This window comes from Caretta caretta, chromosome 1 (genome assembly GCF_965140235.1).
Source record: "Caretta caretta isolate rCarCar2 chromosome 1, rCarCar1.hap1, whole genome shotgun sequence".
Lineage (NCBI taxonomy): Eukaryota > Metazoa > Chordata > Testudines > Cheloniidae > Caretta > Caretta caretta.
Window position 1 is genome coordinate 142,723,261 of NC_134206.1, and position 22,773 is coordinate 142,746,033.

At 41.0% G+C, this 22,773-nt stretch overlaps 1 protein-coding gene across 1 annotated transcript in view; it reads left to right on the top strand.

Annotated features, from left to right (window-relative positions):
- The first annotated feature begins 240 nt into the window (after positions 1-240).
- Positions 241-22,773, top strand: part of PHEX (phosphate regulating endopeptidase X-linked) — a 137,728-nt gene continuing 115,195 nt past the window's right edge. The window contains exons 1-3 of the mRNA XM_048862966.2: positions 241-882; positions 4,530-4,598; positions 7,310-7,471. Of these exons, the coding sequence (XP_048718923.1) occupies positions 759-882; positions 4,530-4,598; positions 7,310-7,471 (355 nt within the window). The 5' untranslated portion in view covers positions 241-758. The remainder of the gene's footprint in view (positions 883-4,529; positions 4,599-7,309; positions 7,472-22,773) is intronic.

Sequence of the window (22,773 nt, forward strand, 5' to 3'; positions counted from 1 at the left end):
CAGGACCTAGAATATGGCTTGTCTGAAATTTAAAAAAAGAGAGAGAACTCTTCTGTAGGTTGTCTTAATTACTGCTTTGCACTGCAACTGAGCATGACTATGATTTTTGGCACATAGTATCATATACAAAGTTCCCAAAATAAAATACTACAGGATATCCCAAAACCCCCTAGGAAACTTTATAAAGGGATTTGTACGCTTGAGAGGATGTCTTTTCGAAGACAAATGATGCAGCAAGGATGATTAAAGAAAAAGGAATTCTGTTCAGCAGATAATTAGGTTCTTTAAATAGGTGCAAGAAAAACCACTCCACCAATTTTAGTGTTAGAAAACGTTTGCTAGAAGTTTAGTTTTGATAGTAAAGGGTTTTATCGCTATATGTTTGAGTAGCTAAAATATCAGTTCAGCACTATTGTGAAATATTCATGTTCTGAACAGATAAAAGAGATTATGAAGTGATTGGTTCATACAGACTTTGCAGACAGCAAGAGCTGTAAATAAAGTAGTCACTGTTTGTCATCCCAAGTCCTGGTCAGAGGAAAATTTAAGACAGCCAGTGTTTCTTGTGTGTGTTTTTTTCGTTTTGAGATAGAGTGTGGGCTAGGAAATGTTTCATGACAGGAACTTTAAGTTGTAAATAAGAAAGTGACAGAAAAGACAGAGCTTATAAAGAGGGTTTGTGACTAGCTGAAATGCTGGCAAACCAGCAGTAAAAAGAAAACAAGATTTCTTCTAGAGTGCTTTCTAAAATCATTCTAATGGAAGGAGAGGCAATGGGGAATTCGGCGCCAGTCGCAAAGAGGACTGCCAGCAAAGCCATTCGGATAGCCCTTGGCGTACTCATAAGTGGTATTATAGTGCTTGGCATTGCACTTTTTCTAGGTAAGTTAAAAGTTATACATTAGCAAAATTGAAACTCTCTCAAGGTTTTCTGCTTCTTGCTGGGATGCTTACCTATGCTTACCTATATGGCTTACCTATGCATAGTTTTGGCTATATTCACCATCCTTTCTCCTTCTGCTGTTTTATTTTAAATGGAAATGAAGATATTTCAATAAAGCCATTTGTAAAACAAACTGTTATAGTTGGGAGCTGCCACACCAGCAACCATAGCTTTGAATACTTTATTTGAATGTGACTGTTCAGTAGAAAGTACTCTATTAAGAATTGTGGTCTTTTATAGTTTAGGGAGAGACTGGTAAAATTATGTGTATCAATAATGCTGATTTACTGAAAGATTCTGACTGATATGGGTTAATAGTTTCTGTTTGCAGAAACCTGAGCTCTCAAGTGTGAGCGTTATGGAATCCCTGTGGTTATTCATTTCATTTGCTCACCATCAGGATTTGACTAAATGTTCTGCACGTTTCTTTATACCAGTTAATGTTTTTCTGTGATGAATCATGGAATCTTCTTTGGAAAGATGGTAATCAAATGCATGGTGGTTGAAATTAAACTATTTGCATCAGATTTATTAGCTACAGTTGAACAGAGTGGAGAAGGAATATTTTCCTCTCCAGGATCTGGAGTTTATTGTGAACGAATTTTGTAGGGATATTGCTTAAAGTACATTCACAGATCTATAAAATTATGTGGAATATATTTGGTTGTGCCAAAGATGCCTACTACTAAATGAAAACCATCTGGGAAAGCAGTATTTCATAAAAGCTCAATAGGGTCAGATCCTCATGTGGAGTAAATCAGTGTAATTTGTTTGAATTTGACAGAGCTATGCTGCTTTACACCAGTTGTGAATCTGGCCTCTAAGGATGTTAATGCATTTTATTTCTCTCAGCTCTTTTATAGTCTTGTTTGAAAGGTATACTAGCCCTAGACTCTATACTGAGAACCACTATTTAAAATCTCCTGTATGTCAGCTAAAAACATCTATATGAAAAACTTAAAGCAACAGGCTACAGTATGTTGGTCCTGAACCTGCAAACACTTACACATGAGTAACTACACATATAAAACAAGGAGTCTCAGGGAATTCAGTTGGACTCTTAATGAGTGTGAAACTTCATACATCCATAACTTCTGGCAGAATCAGGTCCACAGTTTGAGTGCAAAATAGAGTATCACACAGCTAGGAATAATCATAAAAAGAGGGCTTATTTTCTTCTTCTTTGTATTTATTATTTGAAGATAATATATAACCTAAGTCACTAAAGTTCACTGAAGATGCAAGTTCTTTATCCAATGTTTAGACATGAAAATGCAGGCAAAAATATGTAATGCTAAAAAGACAATTATATAAGGATAATAGGGGCCACCCTGCACCTAGTGGTCCATACTCCCACTGACTTCTTTGGGAGCAGGATCAAGACCACCAGCACCCACAGCTCCCCTTCACCTTGCTGGGAGTTTTGGGGGCTCAGCATCTCTGATAATCAATAAGAAGCTGGAAAAATTGTCTCTTTCTGACTAGTGGGGTTTCTTGTTTGTATTTTCTGCACAAAAAAACAAGTTCTGTAGCAAGACTCGAAACAGCTACCAGAGTATATCAGTAAACTTCCAATAGAGTCCTCTTCCAGGAATATCTGACATATATAGGAATGTTGGCATAGCCCTGAACATCCCATCCAACTAGTTACCTCCGCACTGTCACTTTCCATTGGGGGCTCTGTCAGGGGAGGGTAGCTTAAAATTCTGGCTCTGATTCTGTATAAAATGTGCCAACAGATTCCAGAATGGAAATACACTGATTTCAGCCAGGCTCCATGGACACGTCCTTCCCTAGTCAGCTTGGCCCAGGGCACTTTGAGAACCCAGCCATCAGTTTGTCATTAAACATCTTCAGGAGCCTCATATCCCATATAAATTAGTAACTTATGGCCCAGCCTAATCTCCTGCTCTGGTGGTAGGAGCAGAGGGGAAGGAAAGATCACTCTGCCCATTCCTTCTCTGGCAGCAAGATCAGAGAATAAGGCGATTTAAGGTTTGATTTCAATACCCTTTGCCCCTGCTTCACTGGTAGCTTTGGACTTCACAAACTGTAAAGCTAGTGAGATTATTTCTGTGGCTTTTAAAGTCTTCTCACATTGAGGTATTTATACCACTTATTTTCTTAGAAGTCTGGAAATAACCTTAAGAAGTAGATGCAGAATAGGTGTAACAGGTAATACAATCGTGATTACATGTAATAATCGGTTCTGGTAACATCAGATGGCAAGACAATTGAGCTGGTCAAAACTTTTCAACTGAAATAATTTCCCTCAAAAAAATAGGGTTTAATCAAAAACAAAAATGTGTTTTTCAAAATTTTAATTTTTTTTTACAGGAAATTTCTAAACAAATCAAAATGTTTTGTTTTTGTATTGAAATTTTGTTTTGTTTTTTGAAAACCAACAGTTTTCAGATTTCATAAATATCAGTTTTCTCCCAGCCCCCTTCTTCCTCTTCTTTTCCCTTTTTAACACTGAGCGCAACAGAACGGATAAGGGCTAGTCTTCTTTTTTCACTTTATAACGTTGTCCCTTTAAATTCTCGGTATCTTTTCAAAAGTTGGAGAAGTTTTGAAATGTTATAAACTAGAAAAAGGAAAAAAAATGAATTCCTCCTAAACATGCAACCTGCCCCCCCAACAACTTTGTGGGGGTGTTATTCACTGTAATGCACTCAGGGAATAGGAGAGAAAGGAGGAAAAACAACAATTTGCACGGTTTTAAAAAATATTTAGAGAAAATTTTGAAGAAACAAAAAGCGATTCCCTTTCAAACTACAAGAAACAGAACCAACTGGTACATTTCAACATTTTTTTTTCATTTCCCCCCCTCATTGTTATACCAGATCTACAAGACAGCAACACTCAAAGGATTTATTACTTTAGCTCCCAGAGGAACTGCACATATATTTTGTGGATAACCTTTTGAAATATTAGACTTGGAAAGGTCTGAAAACCAGTAAAGAAGCTAAAGCACAGCAGCTGTCTGAAGCCTCAGAAAAGCTGAAAATTACTAGGGACACTGTAAAGCCATTTTGTTAATTTTTTTAATTACCGCACTGGTCTTGTTTTAAAAAAAATGCAGTGTTGTGATGCAAGAGAATCTACACAAGGTTGCAATGACCAATGGGTGTGAGATCTTCCAAACTGGTAAATAAACAATGTGTTGATGTCAGCCCAAGAACTAACATCTCTGGTACACTGGCCTTCTACCAGTGATGCCCTAGTGTTAGCCATTTAATGTTGTCTGAAGGTGAGGTGCCTGCTTTTTCATGCTGCTATTTTTAGACTTATGAAAAATAAAATGGCAGCACGTGTTTCATAGAGTCATAGAATTTAAGGCCATAAAGGACCACCAGATCATCTAGTCTGATCTTCTGTACATAAACAGGCCATTAAACACCACCCAGCACCTACTTAGCAATTTATTGAGACAAGAGGCATTCAGACAGAGTACAAAAATTACATTCTGTAGTATGTATATGGCAGGGTGTTCAAGCTACAGAGTTCATGATGTTTGACTCAAAATGCTAACAATTAATTCATTGCAGTACAAATTATCCCAATTTGTTTTTCCATTTTGCAGTTAGCCAAGGTCTTATAAACCTTCATCCTAAGCAACAATATTGCTTGACTTCAGAATGCGTTGAAGTTGGTAAGCAACACTTTTCAATCTTGTTTTGTATCATAATTACAATACTTTAGTTGAGAGAAATATGAAATATTGATAGTATTCTATGGTTCCATGACTCCTTTTAACTTAAGAAGGCTTGGTAACAGTGAATACATGTCAAGATAATTTAAAAACCAATGCAGCAGCAATTTACTGTAGTTCTATTTTGCTTTTGTTTTTGTAGTGCTAGCATGTTCTACTGTATCCTGTCTTTTTTTTTTACTGTAGGTCTAGTGTTGGATAAAGTCACTTTTAGGAATGCTCATATTAATGAAATTTCCTTTTCAGTAGCCAGCAAAGTAACTTATCAGCAAAATGTTAATAATCACATAGACGCTGTAGGGCCTGATCTAGCAAATCCTTAATACCACGTGTGGCGACAATGGCCCTGATGCCACAGCTTGTTGTGTGCAGGCAGACTGCTGTGCCCATTTAGAGAACCATGTGGTCATTTTTTTAGGATATGGTGGCAGTAAATGTTTGCAGGCAAAGGGCATTATAAAGTCAGGGTGACATTTTCTAAACTGCTCAGCTTTGGCTTAATCCTGCTCCCATTGAAAACAGTGGAGGTTGTCCAATTGACTTTAATGAGAGCAAAGTTAGACCAATGCTTAGTACATTTGAAAATCCGACTGTCAAAGTCAAACAAAGTTGACAATATGGCATCTTTTGGGGTATTTTTTCAGGCCCCATAATGTATGGAGTTTGGATTGCACTTGATTGTTTAGCTGAACTTCTTGAGACTACAGAATTGGTTTGTAATCTCATTAGAATAAACTTTTTCATGAGATTTTCTACAGTTACTATTTCTACTTTGTCTTTTGCAACAACAATTTTTTGGGGGTATTTGGGCACTTCTACCTGCAGCTGAACCCTGAAAGATGAGAGAGAGAGAGAGAGAGAGAGAGAGAGAGAAAATAGGAAGCAATAGGGTGGAATAAATTGACTAAATGTTTAAGAACCACAAAAAAATATGGGGTTTATTTTGAGATTTGGAAAAAACGGGGGCCCATATTTTATCTGAACTATTTTCCTGTTTCTTATGTTTGTTAGTTGTGCTAATGTATGGCTGACCATAATATTTTTTGCTGGATCAACAAAAATTGTCACTCTGCACAGAGTTTAGAGTCAGAACTGGAGAGCTACTTGACTCAACTGTCTTACTTCAAAAAGCAATGAGTAGTGAATCTCTTCAGTGTATTCTTAAGGTCTAGGTCACAGCTTGTCTTACAACTATTCAAAAGCTGTACAATAATTGCCTAAGGGCAAAGCATCCAGTAAAGATGGGCCCAAGCTATACAGTACTGATGTGGATTAGGATCTTCACTTTCAAGGGAGTTCAGAGCTTCAGTTTTAGTTCAAGTTTGTCTCTAATATTTGAGACATCACAAGTGGAGTTCAGAATGTATGGGAAGGTAAAAGGAGGTGGTTGCGTGTGTTACAAAGGACAAAGACTATCTTTGGGCTAATATAGAGTATGTTTTATTGATTTCTTTACAAACCTGTGTGTGCTTGCTGGACACTATAAAAGAAGAAACAATGTAATGTTATTTAGGGTGCAAATAGGGACAGTTCTGATTTAGATAAGAACCAAACCAACCTTCATCAAAACTCCAACCAAACCAATCCTGAACTTTCTCTCTTTGTAGCTATCCAATGATCATTTAAAAATTCCACACCGGCAAAGTTATTGTAATGACAATTCCAACCTAAATAAAACTAGCAGGTACTGGAAATATTACCACAGGCTTCCAGTCCAACTTTCAGAGCAAAACTGTTTGGATAAAATTCAAAACGTATGGATGTTTAGCCAAACTGAGCTGAACTTCTGAATCTTTGCAGTTATATCCACCGTAGGTGCAGGTGGCTTCTGCTGTGCCTGAGAGAAGCAATGTTTTTTACATTTCAAATCTATTCTGATTGATAGTGAAGTGGGGACAAGAAAACTGCTCAGTAACCTGTTCCATGCACACCATCCAAATCAGATAATCTAGCGATCACATGCATATTCATGCCATAACCATTTATTATGGAATTTGATTTTTACTGATAACCAGGAGAGAGATTGTTTGGTATATGGCTCAAAAAAACTTTCTAAAAGCCACTGACTATTAGACTCGATGCCTTTATCAGAAGAGTCTCCTCTCTAATAATAATCAGTGGGCATTCAGTCATAAAGATTAAACAGGAAGTATTTTCTTTCCTCTCTTCCAAGGTAGTAAAGAATTTTACACATTTTCCTTGAGTGCTACGCTGCTGCCGGTAAAGAATGTATAATTTTGAGGTGTTCTAATTACAGCCTGTTTGACATGCTCTGATATTAAATGGCTAGATAGACTTCACTCTGTCCTTGCAAGATGGAGATTCCATTTCTATTCAGGTTCTATAAATTCGATTTTTTTGTAGATCTGGCTGTAGTGATCATCTCATAACAATCAATGGCAGGTTTGTCCAAATTAGTTATCACGATGAATGCACAAATATTTTGGCTGTTATTTGACTTATGCATGGGTAAAGTTAGATTCTGGAAACAGCAAGACCACCACAAGCCAGGGAATGATCTTTATCCTTCAGATGAGGGTGAAAAACCTTGCTGGGATAACTGATGTATGTTAACTATCATTTTGGGATATAATCTGTCAGAATTTTAAATTTTGCTGAAACAGTTGATAAATCCATGTGATACTTTACAGCTGCCTCCATCTTAAGTAAAATAAACCAGTCTGTGGATCCCTGTGAGAATTTTTTTCGGTTTGCCTGTGATGGCTGGACATCTAATAATCCCATTCCTGAAGACTCGTCAAACTATGGAGTTTATCCTTGGCTGAGGCACAATGTGGACCTCAAGTTGAAAGGTAAATATGTTCTTTCTGAAAGCAATAAGAGCTCTTTTCACTGCAGCTTGTTAGCTGGCTTTATATAGAATAAATATTGATTCCATGCCCTTCCTTCATTTAGATTTATGTTGAATAACATCCAACAGAACAACATCACATTCTCTTTTCATTGCATTTTTGTTGATGCTTTTGATAAGAGTTACGTTAACAGAAGAAAACATGAGAAAAACACACTGTGTATTGGGGGTCGGGGGAGAGAATGTTTCTGCTGGCAACCCAATGAAACATGAATCCAGTAACACATTGTGTGTCCAGCAGAGAATTATATTGAAGGGAAAGACTGCAGGATTTGATCAGATACTTCTTAGGCCACGTTTACAGCGGGGAAATTTTCAAAACTTTTCCTCACCGGTTCAGTTGAAAGGGAACTAAAATTAATGGGATCTCTGGGATCCATTTTTGCTACTGTTTTTAAAAAGCGCTTCTTAATGAAATGGTAGTAAAAATGAGTCTGTCTGTCCAAGCTTTTTCTACACTGGGGATATCACTGGTTTTAACAGTTTGAAGCAGTGTTAGAACTCATGCAATTTTTAAATTCCCTCAGAATAGACAAAGACTTAGGGAAATGCATTAGCCTGATTGTCCCAGAAAGTGAACAGAGAGCTGCCCACATGCTACAAATGTGACTTCTCTGTTACATGTGATTGTCACATGACCTCATATTTTCCTCGCCAACATATTCTTTTAGAGCAATATTGTGTAGTTACCTTCACTCAATGTTGTTCATGATCTTTTCTCTGCTTTCTGTGTTTATTTGATCACTGATATTTTAAGCCAAAGCTCATTTTACCTGAGGCGGTGGTGTAGCTGTGCCCACAGACTGTTTGAAGAACTATGGTTTGCAATGTTCTGAGCATGTTTACTTAATTTGTTGACGTAGAATGGCAGATCAGATCTTAGTATTCTGCTTCATTTAAATTCCTTTGACAGCTGGTAAATAAGCCATCTAGGTGTGTGGCTCCCATTGAAATACCTGAACTGTCATCAGAAAAACAGAAAACTGTGTATGAGAATGTGCCTCTGAAGAAAAAAATAGCCTGAAGTGGAGCTGTGTAGGGAGGTGATATTTTTATCTGAACATGACCAGACTTCGTGCTGGACTCCATAGCCGTGCCACCTCAGCAGGAAGTTCTACAAGGAAGAAGGATGATGTTGATTGTTAGGTAGGAAAAAGTGTCAGATTTTTATAATCTTGACTGAAACTGTGAGTCATGTAATGGAAAGGAGACTGTTGTGCAAGATTTAATATTCTCTTTAAAGTGCCTTAACATAGTACAGTGAAAACGTGTTGCTGAAATAACAACCACCTGCTCTGAGCGCAGCAGGGTGGAGAGTGATCAGCACTTTTGTGTTGCACTAAAATAAACTCATTGGATTTATTGACTTCAGGGATTTTTTTGGTGCATCTTATGGGCCTTCTCCAACTAACTTTCTTCAGTAAGGTCAGCATACCGTGCACGTTCACTCTAGATACCATTAACTGTTTTTACAGCTGTGCTCAGTTACAAATGCTCCAATAATTGCTGTGTTAGATCTTTCTTGAGGATGTCTCTGAACCAGTAAAACTATTGCTGGAGTCTGATTTAAGTTTTGCTTTCCTAATATTACTGCTGCCAAAAGTAGCTTCATGTCGTGCACCGACTGCAACCTTTCATAAGCCTGATTTAATTAGCATTGTAGCAAGGTTTATTCAGCCACTGTGGACCGTTACTATAAACTACAATATATGTCACCTCTCACTAGAGCTGGGCAAAATTGTTTGGTGTATTTGCTGAAAAATGCTATATTGCTCATCCCTAAACTTTTTGAAAGTTTGATCAAAAGTTTGCCAGGCCCAGATCGAGAGAAGAGACTGTGTGTGTTTGTTCCCCCTTGTCACCTTTAGACCAGTGGGCAGCACACTTGTCTGGAACATGGGGGACTCAGGTTGGAATGCCCATTCTGGAACAGAGACTTGAACTCCCCCACCCAGGTGAGTGCCCTAACCACCAGGCTACAGGCTATTCTAGGATAGGCTGGTCTCAATCTCTCCTGCTGACGCTGCTCCACTTTGTATAAATGCTTAAATATTCATTGGAGCAAGGACTTGACTTCTGGACTGGCCCCTGCTAAGGGAGTGCCCTAACCATTAGCCAATTGGCTATTCTGTTCTGCTCTCAGTCTTTCCTGTTGAAGCAGCTCCACTTTGTATAATTACAGTAGAATCTCAGAGTTACGAACACCTAGGGAATGGAGGTTGTTCGTAACTCTGAACAAAATGTTACGGTGGTTCTTTCAAAAGTTTACAGCTGAAGATTGACTTAATACAACTTTGAAACTTTACTATGCAGAAGAAAAATGCTGCTTTTAACCATCTTAATTTAGATGAAACAAGCACAGAAGCAGTTTCCTTCCCTTGTCAAATCTTTTTTAAACTTTCCCTTTAGTTTTTTAATAGTTTATGCTTAACACAGCACTGTATTGTATTTGCCTATTTTTCGTCTCTGCTGCTGCCTGATTGTGTACTTCCAGTTCCAAATGAGGTGTGTGGTTGACTGGTCAGTTCGTAACTCTGGTGTTAGTAACTCTGAGGTTCTACTGTACCTAAAATTTACTGGGCCAGAGAGAGAGACAGAAAATGACTCTATAGCCTAGAGATGCAGGCACTCACCTGGGAGGGTAGGAGATGTGGATTCAAATCCCTCCTCTGAATCAATAATGCGGAGATAAGATGGTCATCCCAGGCAAGTGCCCTAAACACTACGCTAAGGGGTGTAATTCCTCCATTGCCACAGTTTCAGAACCAACTTTTTTTCCTGAAGTTTTGGTTTGCTGGCCAAACTGAAAAATAAATTAGTCGCTCAGCCCCACCTCTCGCCCTTGTTTTGGGGGATCTTAGCCCTTTTAACAGATAACACTAGTGAAGGATACCATGCTAAACCTCATACTGAAACATTTTTGGGAGGTGGGTTTAGTGAAGCAGGGATCAGCAAGATGGAAAGAAAAAGGAAGGGGAATGAGGGGGACAGGGCAGGGCAGAAGAGAATAAGAGGGGCAGGTGTGGAGTGAAGCTGAGGTGAAGAGATTTGGCAGGGAGGGGAAGGGTTGGAGCAAACAGCCAATCAGCACAGGGTAAAGCAGTGGTTCTCAACCTATTTACAGTAATGGGCTGCATCCAATACTACCTCTATGCCCCTGAGGATGTCACATGGGCTGTAGCTCTGTGCTGATTGGGCTGCAAACGGGCCGCAGGTTGAGAACCACTGGGTAGAGAAAGTCCAGTCAAAAGTGTAGGAAATTATCTGAGAGTGCACCCTGCTTCTGCTCCAACCGGTGGGAGACTTTGACGGGGTTCTCTCTGCAGTTCCCCCCAGGATGACATAGTGGTGTGGAGGGGAAGCATTCCCTAGGTCCTAGTGCCTCTATCTTGTGTGTGTTGTTCTCCGCTGTACAGTTCCCAGCCCCCCTACTCAACTCCATTTTACAACCTCCCACCAGTGCAGCAGTCCCTGCTTTGGCTGCTTCTGCCCCTTTCAATGGGAGTTGATGAGTGCTCAGCACCTTTGGAAATCAGGCCATTTATTTATGGGCCTAAATATGGACTTAAAAACCTAACTTTCGGCACCCACATTGAAAAATTTGGCCTTGGTCTTCTAACTACTGTCAGTGGCGCCTTGCATTCTATTGTAGTTGTCCCTGTTGAACATCTAGTTGTAGACTAGGAAAAAAATCTTTAAAGGACTATTTACTACTTAAGTTCCAGGTTATGAAATATTTACCACATGAAAGAAAACTATTAATCTTACTCTGATAACATAGTTTGGGCATGTTTTGTTGTAGCTGTGTCAGTCCCAGGATATTAGAGAGACAGGTGGGTGATAGAATATCTTTTATTGGGCCAACTTGATATTACCTCATCGACCTTGCCTCTCTCATAGTTGGGGCAGAAAGTCATGTTTTTAGTATTTATATTCTTTGATGATATGATATAGATGGAAGGCAATTTTTTATGGAATGTTCTCACTTAAAATGAAATATTTTCTGGTCTATTTACTAATCTCTGAATACTTCTCCATTTTAAGAAGAAAATAAGTAATCGGAGGGAGGCTTAGGTAGTGGTTTTTGGAAAGCTTAGTGATTGGATTCTGGTTTTTCAAGGACCTAATCAAAACAGAGTGTGTCTTGGTTTTGGATTCATGGACAACTGGAAAGAGAGGGAGATTCCCAAACCTTCGTAGACAGTAGTAGAAGGACTAGAATTGGACATATCAGAAGCCAGAGATGAGTCCACAGTTAGTTCTTTCAGGATGCTGATAAATAAGAGCCCAGAATGAGGTAAAGGACAAGGCAGATGTCAGCTTCAGGAGTGGCAGGAGTATTCAAGCAGCCTGTCTGTGAAAGATTCATGGCCTTGATGGTGCATAACAACGAAAGGAATGGCTGAGAGTGGCAATGAAATTAGGGGATACCCCATGAGCAGTCAATGCCACCCACCTGCATCAATGGGCAGGGTAACTTGAGGCACCAGTGTTGAAAGTGGGACAGTTTCAGTGGCAAGGGAAGGAGACCCTCGCCAATGGATAATAGGAAGCTTCCCCCTGGCCCGGGAGTCTCTGGCACCCATTGGCCAGCTGGGGTAGAGGGGTGCTGATTGGTTACCTTTCCCCAGATGCCAGGACTTAGCCCAGCGCAGGGGCCATGTGGACCCTCATTTAGCTCCGTTCCAGAAGGCACTGGAATCAATTAAATATCTGGTTATAGGAGAGCATGGGTGATGGGCGGATAGCACCCCTTTCTTGTGTTAAAGTTTAAGAAAAGTTCTGGCCTTCCGCTTATATCCATGCATATGTCTATCCTCATTTTGCTTCTGTGTCTACAGCAATTGGCATGTACTCAGTTTGCCCTCTTCTCCACTGGTTACATGCAGAGAAGGGACAAGAAATCTGTGTTTTTTGTTTAGCTGGGTAGGTTATGTTTTAGTTTTGCAAACGTAAAACCAACACTTTTTTTTTTTTGTATTTTGGTGTAGGGTTTGGGTTTGGGTTCACAGTCCACAGGAATATGAAATAGTTGATGCTTTTAATGTTTTGCCTTACTCACTTATAACAAATTCATACTAAAATAAATAATGTTATTTTCCCCTTTAAATATTTTTTCCATGCTCATAGGACTGAGAATTATTATTTTTTAAACAAACAGACCAAAACCCCTATGCAAACCCCATCCACAACATTTTAACGATATGTAATAGGTGAAATCCTAAACCTATTAAAGTCCATTATAAGACTTCCATAGACTTCAGTAGGACCAAGATTTCACCCACTGTCTGGCAGCATACCGTAAACCAGCCTCCAACTTGCCAAAATTCAGATAGGTCATGAATTGAAAAATAGGGCTGTGTAATTTTGGTTTTGACCTAGATTCAGGTGCTACAAATCTAACATGAAACTTCCTGGTTGATATTTTTGGAATTATATGGAGTTTTGGTTTGTCTTTTGTGTATCCTCTAGTATTTAACCATTGCTGGCTGACTGCATGATGAGAGACAAGGTTCGTGAGGTAATATCTTTTATTTGACCAACCTCTGTTGGTGAGAGAGACCAGCTTTCAAGCAACACAAAGCTCTGAAGTTTGTGTCTCACCAAAAGAAGTTGGTCCAATAAAAGATATTACCTCAGCCACCTTGTGTCTCTCATCTCTTGGGACCAATACAGCTACAACAATACTGCATAGGCTGTATGATGTCTAATATAAGACCACATTTGATTTGCAGTTATATTAGGTGCACTTCAAAAGTTTCCATCAGTTTGATGGAGGTTGTCAGTTCCAGTAGAGTTCCCAATCTTTAAGTATAGCAAATAGCTCTCATAGCAGTAGAATCTGTCAAAATGGAAGAAACATTTTAGGTGGGGCCCAAGTTGTTTAAAGAGAAGATCTTACACACTACTGCTGTTCAAGGTGAAATAAAGTGGAGTTTGCACTCTCTCTCTCTGTAAATGGGTTTCGTTTACCATGACATTTCCTGCTGAGTTATTTCAGTTCCAACTAAATTTCCATGTTGATCATTGATGTTTGTTTAGCATTTCGGAGCACTGTATAATCTTAGTATTTAAATGCGGATGATACTTTGCAAATTATGCAAAACTGGAATCCTGGGGTGAGTAAATCAGGACTCATCACCTGCAGTGCAATTTAATCAGCACTATACTATTTCTTTTCTCCCACCTGAAGTCTGCAGAACAACAATGTGCAGCTGTTTATGTGGCCAGGCAGGAAGCAATAAATTACAAAATTGTGCAAACATTCCTAAATTGTAGCATTGCATAGGAGGCTATTTAGAATTATATGAATAGTATGTAAAGGTGTCTTTCAGGCCTTCACATTTAATTTATAACTGTGGAAACCATTCTGCAGATTTTATCCCATATTGATCCTGGCACCTATTTCAGTCTAATTTGTTGATCTAAGCTTTTTATCATTGCTATGTTCAGATGAAAATCCTTTTAAATAAAATGAGGTATTCCCACTAGGGCTAATGTAGAGAAACAGAAGCCTCTTTGGGAGATATTAAATATGGTAATTCAAAGAACAGGAGATGGACAACAAAGAAAACAACTTTGCAGTGTAGTCAGTCTTTCACAAGATCATTTGCAAGAATTGTCTGTAAAGACAACTTTTTCATTTACATGACTTCAGGAATGTAAAAATATCCCTTGAATGCTGAGATTTAGGGGCTTTAGGACAGTTGTGATCATGGATTCCTTTCTTTCTAGCAGATGCTAGAAGGCAGCCGTGAGTAATTGCTCTTCTGCTCTAAGGGATCTGCTATGCTGGTTTCGATAGGGTTCCATTCTATCATCCCTCCCCTTTGACTGACATATGGGACCATTTGGATGGGTAGAGTTTGGGCTGTGGTATTGGTATACAATTGACACTCAGCTATAGACTTTAACCTCATCCAGCCACTGCTGCAGAAGATGAATGGCTACCCCAGAGTCTATGAACTTGGGGCATGGCTAAGAGCTAGCTAGCTTAACACATATTCATGATGAGACAGATATGATATTAATAGGATAGGGAAAGCAACCAGAAAGAGTGGAGAAGTTTACCGCCAATAGCTCGCTGAAGTGTTGTTGGATAGCTTGCTGGTCCAAGATGTGCAGGTAGAAGCAGACACCAATTATGTTTTTTATCCCTTTTGTTTAGCCTTCCTTTTTTGTGGGGACCTTGCTGCAATGTCCCACGCCTCTGTCTCCTCATGAATGGGTTACTGTGATGTACTCTACAAGGGCTCTGCATGAAACTTTTCAGACATTGCAGGTACTGTTAACATGCATCTACCTGTCAATGAAGCTGTACTTCCCATAAGAAGCCCCTAACGACCTCCTGTGCTCTGTGATCTGTGCTGGCAGCCAATTGATTCTGGGTGAAGTTTAGGGTGTTGGTGTTGATTTATAGAACCCCTCAATAGCTATTCTAGGTAGAGCTGGTTGGAAAAATTCAGACAAAACACCTTCTTCTGAGAATTTTGCTGATTTGTCAGAATTGAAACATTTTGTGGAGATGGTTCAATTTCAGGCAGGGATCCAGTGGAATGTCAGAAGCCTGTCCAGTTTCCTACCAGCTAGCCTACCCTGTTAGGGACATCAGGGCTTCAAGGGTCCATGGCTTTGGGACAGCCCAGCTATGCAAACTGCCTGGAAGTCCTGGGGTCCCAAGCTCCAAGAGTCCATGGCTTCAGGCAGTCGAGCCATAAAGACTGCCTTGAGGCCATGGCTCCATTTTCGTTCATAGGCAATTTTGAAATTTGTCTGTTTTCATTCCAAAAGGGGAAGAAAATCAAATAGCTCTAATTCTAGAAAAAGCATCGGTCCCCTGATTTAAACAATAGGAAGATGTTCTTGGTTGAGGGAGGCTTGACTCCTGAATGCATTTCCTTGGTTCACCAAAGAGACAGTGACCGTTAGGGCACACTGCAAAACTCATCTCTTCTCTAATGGGTTCGCAAGATGCGGTAGGAAAGTCTCATTATGATAAAAAGGGAGATAGAAAGTTTATAGATTATAAACATTGGATCAAATTGTATGGATTTTAAAAAATGTTTTGCGTGTGTGTGTGCAGAGTTTTGAATAAATGTTCAATGTTTATGAATAAAAATAATTATTATTCATGTTAACACCTCAGGGTCTCAGTCTTACCTTACTAAACAAATCTCCAGGTGACTGCAATATACCACAGCCCTCTTAATTATATAGGACCTAAAAATTTTTACACAATATTTCACAAAAAGTGTGGCAAGGCACCTCTTTTGCCACATCAGCTTCAGCTTTTCTCACTTTGGCCAGAAGGGCTGGAGTAAATCAGTCCTATGCTGGAGGTTTTTAATTCTTAACTTTGGCCTATTTACAGTGGGCCTCATGGTAGGCCCAAGTAGTTCTTTTAATAAAAACAAACAAACCCCACAATACAAAAGAAATACATTTCCTTGCCCCTCACTGGACCATTGACTCATTATGCTGGTTTCTGGTTGTCAGCCCTTCCCCAAATAGAAGTAAACTCAGTGTTTCCCCTAAAGGGAGGCAAGTAGCTCCACCTAGGAAAAGCCTTTTCTCCCTGCTGCCTCTAGGGTTGCCAATTTTCTAATCTCACAAAACCGAACACCCTTGCCCCGCCCCTGCCCCATCTCCGGGGCGCTGTCCCTGCTCACTCTATCTCCCCTCCCTCTGTTGCTCACTCTCCTCCACCCTCACTCACTCACTCACACTCATTTTCACTGGGCTGGGGTGAGGGTTGGAGTGTGGGAAGGGGTGGGGATTCCAGGGGCCAGAAATGAGGGGTTCCCAGTGCGGGAGGGGGCTCTGAGCTGGGGCAGAGGGTTGGGGTGCGAAGGGGGTGAGGACTATGGCTGGGGGTGCAGGCTCTGGGGTGGGGCCAGGGATGAGAGGTTTGGAGTTCAGGAGGGGGCTCTGGGCAGGGGGAAGGGGATGAGGGTTTTGGAGTGTGGGAGGGGGCTCTGGGTTGAGGTGGGGGTTAGGATGTGGGAGGGGGTACAGGCTCTGGGATGGGGGTGCAGGCTCTTGGGTGGGGCTAGGAATAAGGGGTTGAGGGTGTGGGGGGCAGGGTGTTGGGGTTCAGGGTGTGTTGTGTGAGGGCTCTGACTGGGGGTGTGGGCTCTGGGGTGGGGCTGGGGATTAGGAGTTTGGGATACAGGAGGGGTCTCCGGGCTGGGGCTGAGGGGTTTGGAGTGTGGGAGGGAATTCTGAGCTGGGGGAGGGGATTGGGGCATGGGAGAGGATTTGGGGTGCAGGCTCCAGAAGGAAATTTGGGTGCAGGTGGAGGCTCATGGATGGGTTGGGGTGCGGGAGGGAGTTCAGGGTGTAGCCTCCAGGCAGTGCTTACCTCAGGTGGCTTCCGGGAAGCTGCCGGCATGTTCTGCCGGCTCCTAGGCAGAGGCATGGCCAGCTGGCTCTGTGCACTGCTTCCGCCCACAGGCGCTGCCCCCCTCCCCCAGCTCCCTTTGGCTATGTTTCTGGCCAGTGGGAGCTGTGGCGCTGAAGCATGGGACAGGGGTTGTGTGCAGAGTCCCCCTGGCCATCCCTCTGCATAGGAGCCAAGGGACATGTCCCCAACTCTGGGGAGCCGCATGGAGCCCTGCCAACTGGACTTTTAATGGCCCAATCAGTGGTACTGACTGGAGCCGCCAGGGTCCCTTTTCGACTGGGTGTTCAGGTCGAAAACCAGATACGTAGGTGTCTCTAACCTTGCTGCAGTTTGTTTCTCATCCATCCTCTCTCTCTTTCACCAGAGGGTTTTTTAAAAGGCCCTTAATTGGACCCAGGTCTAATTAATCTGAGGTAACCTCTTCTCAGTTCATAGGAAAAAAGGCCTTTGCCATTCTAGGACTGATATATCTGCCTTCCAGGATTCTTTTATAGCTGTCAGGTCTGACTTTGTCAGAAAGGTAGGGCTGGAAGGCACCTCAAGAGATCCTCCAGCCCCCAGCACTGAAGTAGGACCAAGATTACTTAAATCATCCCTGACAGGTGTTTGTTAAACCTGTTTTGAAAAGCCTCCAATGACAGGGATCCACCGCCTCCCTTGGAAGCCTATTCCAGTACTTAACTGCCCTTATAGTTAGAAAGTTTTTCCTAATATCTAACCTAAATCTGCCTTGTTTCAGATTAAGTGGATTATTTCCTGTCCTGCCTTCAGTGGACATGGAGAAAAATTGATCACCATCCCCTTTATAATAGTCCTCAACATATTTGAAGACTGTAATCAGGCCTCCCCTCAGGCTTCTTTCCTCAAGACTAAACATGGCCAGCTTTTTTAACCTTTCCTCATAAGTCAGGTTTTCGAAACATTTCATCATCTTTGTTGCTCTCCTCTGGACTCTCTCCAATTTGTGCATATCTTTCTAAGAGCAGCACCAAAGACACAGTACTTCAGCTGAGGATTCACCAGAACTGACTAGAGTGGGACAGATACCTTCCATGTCTTACAACACTCCTGTTAATACAGCCAAGAATTTTATTGGCCTTTTTACTATCACATTTTATAGTCACACTGTTGACTCATGTTCAATTTGTGATCCACTATTGACCCCTCCTTTTCAGCAGTACCACTGCCTAGCCATTTTGTATTTTACATTTCATTTTTTCTTCCTGAGTATAGTACTTTGCACCTGTCTTTATTGGGCTTCATCTTGTTGATTTCAGACCAGTTCTCCTACCTGTCAATATCATTTTGAATTCTAATCCTGCTAACAACCCCTCCCAGGTTGGTGTCATCCACAAATCTTATAAACCTACTCTCAACTCTATTGTCCATGTTATTAAATAAATTAAAATAAATTGTGCCAGACCCAAGACAGATCTTTGTGGGACCCCACTAGATACATGCTCCCAGTTTAACAGGAAATCACTGATAACTATTCTCAGAGTATGATCTTATAATAGTTGTATACCCCCCTTACAATAATTTCATTTAGACCACATTTCCCTAGTTTGCTTATGATGATAATGTCATGTGGGGCTGTGTGGGTGAGGTAACATCTTTTATTGGAGCAACTTCTGTTGGTGAGAGAGACAAGCTTTTGAGCTCTGTGTGGCTTGTTTGTCTCACCAACGGAAGTTGGTCACCCAACGTGTCTCTCTAGTATCCTGGGACCGACATGGCTACAACTACACTGCATACACTGCATGTCGAAGACTCTCTTGGGTGTGTTGCATTCAGTATAATCTGTTTTGTTTGCATTGTTATCATTAGTGTGGCATTCATTGCTATTGTTATTCCTACTTCTTGTCTCATATTCAGGATCACATTCAGAAGTGATATCACCAGCTTCTTCCCCCACATTCCGTATATCAGTGATTGAGTTTTTTGAGAATTCTTTCCAATACTATTAAGGGTGGGTAGAAGTTTCTATCTAACAGCATAATATGAAAAAAGTTTTTTCAGAAGGTACTTGGTGAAGCTTTCGGTGTTTTTAACTGAGATTTTTACTTTACTGCCAGACAGTTCCCAAGTCCCAGTTATTAGTAAGAGTTCAGATATTTTCTCACTCTCTGAGCAGTTTGCTCATCCCCTCATCTCTGAGCAGTTTTCTCACTCTCTGAGCAGTTTGCTCATTTGGTGATGCCAAATGATGGAACAGAATTGAGAAGTGTGCTCCAGTAATCCAAACGCAGAACTTGAATTCAAGAACTCCTGAATTCTCTGGCTCCAATGTTTTCTTTTAATCTTAATACATGCTGGTGCTTCAGTTTTCCCAATTTGTAAAAATGTATAATACCTGCATTGTAGACCTATTGGAAGCATTTAATTAGCTAATGAGTACAAATTATTGGACTATAAAATATTTTATGTAAGTGTTTCATTTACAAAGAGTGATGCTAACCTTTTACACTGCTCTCCCCATGTGGCGGAATTACTTCCAGTCTAACTACCCACGTTCCCTTTTTTGCCAGAGTCCGGTCAATAACAGTTCCTCCAGGGAACATGGGCCTTCTGACTCCAATTCCTCAGATAATGGTACAATAAATACAGAGGTATTTATAGCTCTGCATAAAATTTGAGATTCAAGCATTACTCAAAATGTGAGACTTTGCCAGAAAGGTAAAACAAGATATGAAAGTCTGCCAACTCAGTACAGTACAACTTATTTTTTGTTAAAGTAACAACCTGAACAGGAAGTAGAACAGCCAGGAAGTTTTGCAGGCTCTTGTGGCATCTAGAAAGAAAAGCTGTATGTGTAATGTGTGTTTGGGAAACCATGGGTGAAGAAAGGAGATCATTTTGGTTCTTGAATGAGGTTTAAGGCTCCACAGCAGCTGAGCCACAGGATTCCCGCAGAGCCTTTCTGGTCAGAAGAGCAGAACACCACCTTCTTGCTTTTGAGTCTTGTGAGAGATCACTACATTGATACTGAGAGCTGACTTTCTATCACCCTTTCATTCTATTTTTGAGGCAGTATTTATAGTAGTTTTGTACCAAGCTTATCTATTGAAGCTGTTGTGTATATCAAAATGATAGATTTGTATCCAAAGATGAAAAAATTCTAAAACTATCATTGTTTTCTTTGTGCCTTTAATTCTAGAAAAAGAAACATTTATTACCTTAAAACCATGATAATCTCTGTGTCATCTAATTTTCCATATTCCCTGATGAAAACCAGTTATTGAAAATGCATGGTAAAACTATGAATAACATGAAGTAAAGCATAATGTTGCTGCTAAACATTACACTGCCGTTCTATCGTAACAATTTTGCCTATTACTCTTATGCCACTGTTGTAAATTAATGGTTCTACTCTCTTATGGCTACGTGTGTATAACCTCCTGTAGCATGCTGCCACGAAAGTATACCTCCAAAGCTTTTATGAAAATAATGTTAAAATTAGGTTTGTGAAAACAGACCCTCCTCTCTCCAAAAGTTTATCAACGAATGTTGTTTTAGTTTGTGCGTAGTTATGTTCATTCAGTTTTATCTGAACTCAAGTGAGGTGTCTATCTTTTCACACACAAGCTCAGATAGGTTTTTTTTATAAAATTCTTATACATAGCCCTTACAAAACATTGAAAGTGTAGCAATAGACTTTCAAAGCACTGTCATTTGGGCTACATGCTGCATAGTATGGCCTTCAGGCACCACTGAACAGCATTAGGAAGTAATTATATTAGCACAGCTGTATAACTGGCATTTTCACGTAAACCTCCATGTTGCTGAAATTGATATTGGCTGGCAAAATGGCTTCTTAGGAAAAAAGCAAAACTAAAATGGTATTATTTGAATCAGATTTGTTCAAGTGCACTTTTTATGAAATTGTTTGTCTTGAAAGATTTGTTCAACTTATTTATTTCTTCTTGAGATACAGTATCACTGTTGACTGATTAATTACTAAATCATCATAGAATTCTGATGGAAATGCATATTAATTACATCCTCATTAATGCCACATTAATTAGCAATGATTTAAGAGCATTACCATAAATGCCAAAGGAATCATGATGGGCCAATTATTTTCAAGTGTCATTAGACTATTTGTGGTCAGAAATACACTACCCTCATGAGGGAGGCTGGTGGATATTTACTGTGTCAAAAACTGAAACACGTTTGTTGAGACGATCTAATTGGTGTTGATGTTTATATCATTAGATGTACTTTAAAATAAATAGAGGAGGCAGCTGATTAAAACAGAGCAGGCCTGGATTAAGGCATAGGCCGTGATGGCCCACCCCTGGGGCCTGGAATCCTGGAGTCAGCTGACAAGAGCTCAGTTCCCCCTAGATTATATTTGTAGCCCTCATGGATACAAATAAAAGCTTCAAAAGGTGAAACAAAGTGAAGTGGTGCCTGCCTGAGCCTCTACAGAGCCTGAGTCAGTAGCTCCAAGAATAAGCAGCCCTGTTCATCAGAACTCTAAAACCTGCTGCCACCCAAGAAAGGGTAGGATACAACATGAGAGGGCTCTATGTGGGTTGTGTCCAGTGCCCTGGATTGCTTCTACTTGGCCTGACAGGAAAGGAATATTTTCTTATTCCTAATTAAAAGAACACACAGAACAAGAGTGTAGCTTTAAACCTCTGCCTGTGGTGGAGCCCTGGGAGAGCATACACAGCAGTAACAGCTTAGTATGATTTAGTAGGTTGCACTTCATTAGCATATGCCAGCTCCTCTCCACTGGCTAGCATGGGGTGTGATGGGATCATGTCCCCATCCTTTGCCTGCTTTACTAGGATTCCTTCCACTATTGTTGGTGCGCAAGAGCTGAGGTTGTACCTGGCCCATGTACAAAATCACAATGGGGAAAATGGCTTCTTGGCTCTTTTTCCCTTGAATTGGGGCACCTTTCAGCAAGCAGGTCTTACCACACTCTGGTGCTAGAGTAAATCTAGAAATGAGTGAGAGTGCACATGGGTCTCGAACCTAGGTTCCCACACAGTTCTCTCACTTCAGCTGCCACTGGGTAACTCACCCAGAACTATTGGAAGTGAGAGGCTAGCAGAACTCTGACTTCTCCAAGAGGCACTCCCCACGAGGATCCTGACTAAGGACAATAACCAGCCACACTGATTGGCTGGACCATACAATTTAAGCCAGAAGGAGGCACAGGAAGTTGTCTGAGCAATGGGGAGACTTCCTGACAGCTGCACTGGACCTGACTCTTGCTTGATCCCTGGGTTGGACTCTGGTTCCGACCTCTAGGTCAGACTGCCCATGTCCCAGTCCTGACAGCTTGCTTGGACCACTAACCCCTTGACAGAGCATAACGTTCCAGACATGGATCCAGCAGAGCCCCTCCCACCCCAAGGAACAATGACATCTTATGAGCAGGTAGCCCACAGACAGCCAAGTGATGCCAGGCACAGGCTATGCAGCTGGCTGCTGAAAACCAAGGTTGCAGGACCAAGTGCTCCAGCTTCTTGCTGAGAGCACTGTGCTTTGGACCTGAGTCAGCACCCATCATTCCCCCTCTGGAGCGCTTTGACAGGGATGGCCAAAGATTTTGAAGTTTCATGAATCAGTGCTGCCTCCAATTCCTGCTTCACCCACAGATGTACTCCTCCAACGCAGCCAGAGTAGGCCTCCTAGCCAGCTTCCTGACTGGAGAAGCATTGGGTTGGGCCTGACCTTTACTTGAGATTGTCTAACTGGGGCACCTTCCAGCAAGTGATATCAACCATTTTTGGTGATCCCAATTGCACCTGCACCATAGAAGCCGCCCGGCATAAGCTCTGACAGTGGCAAGATACAGCTCCCTCCTATGTAGTGCATTTCTG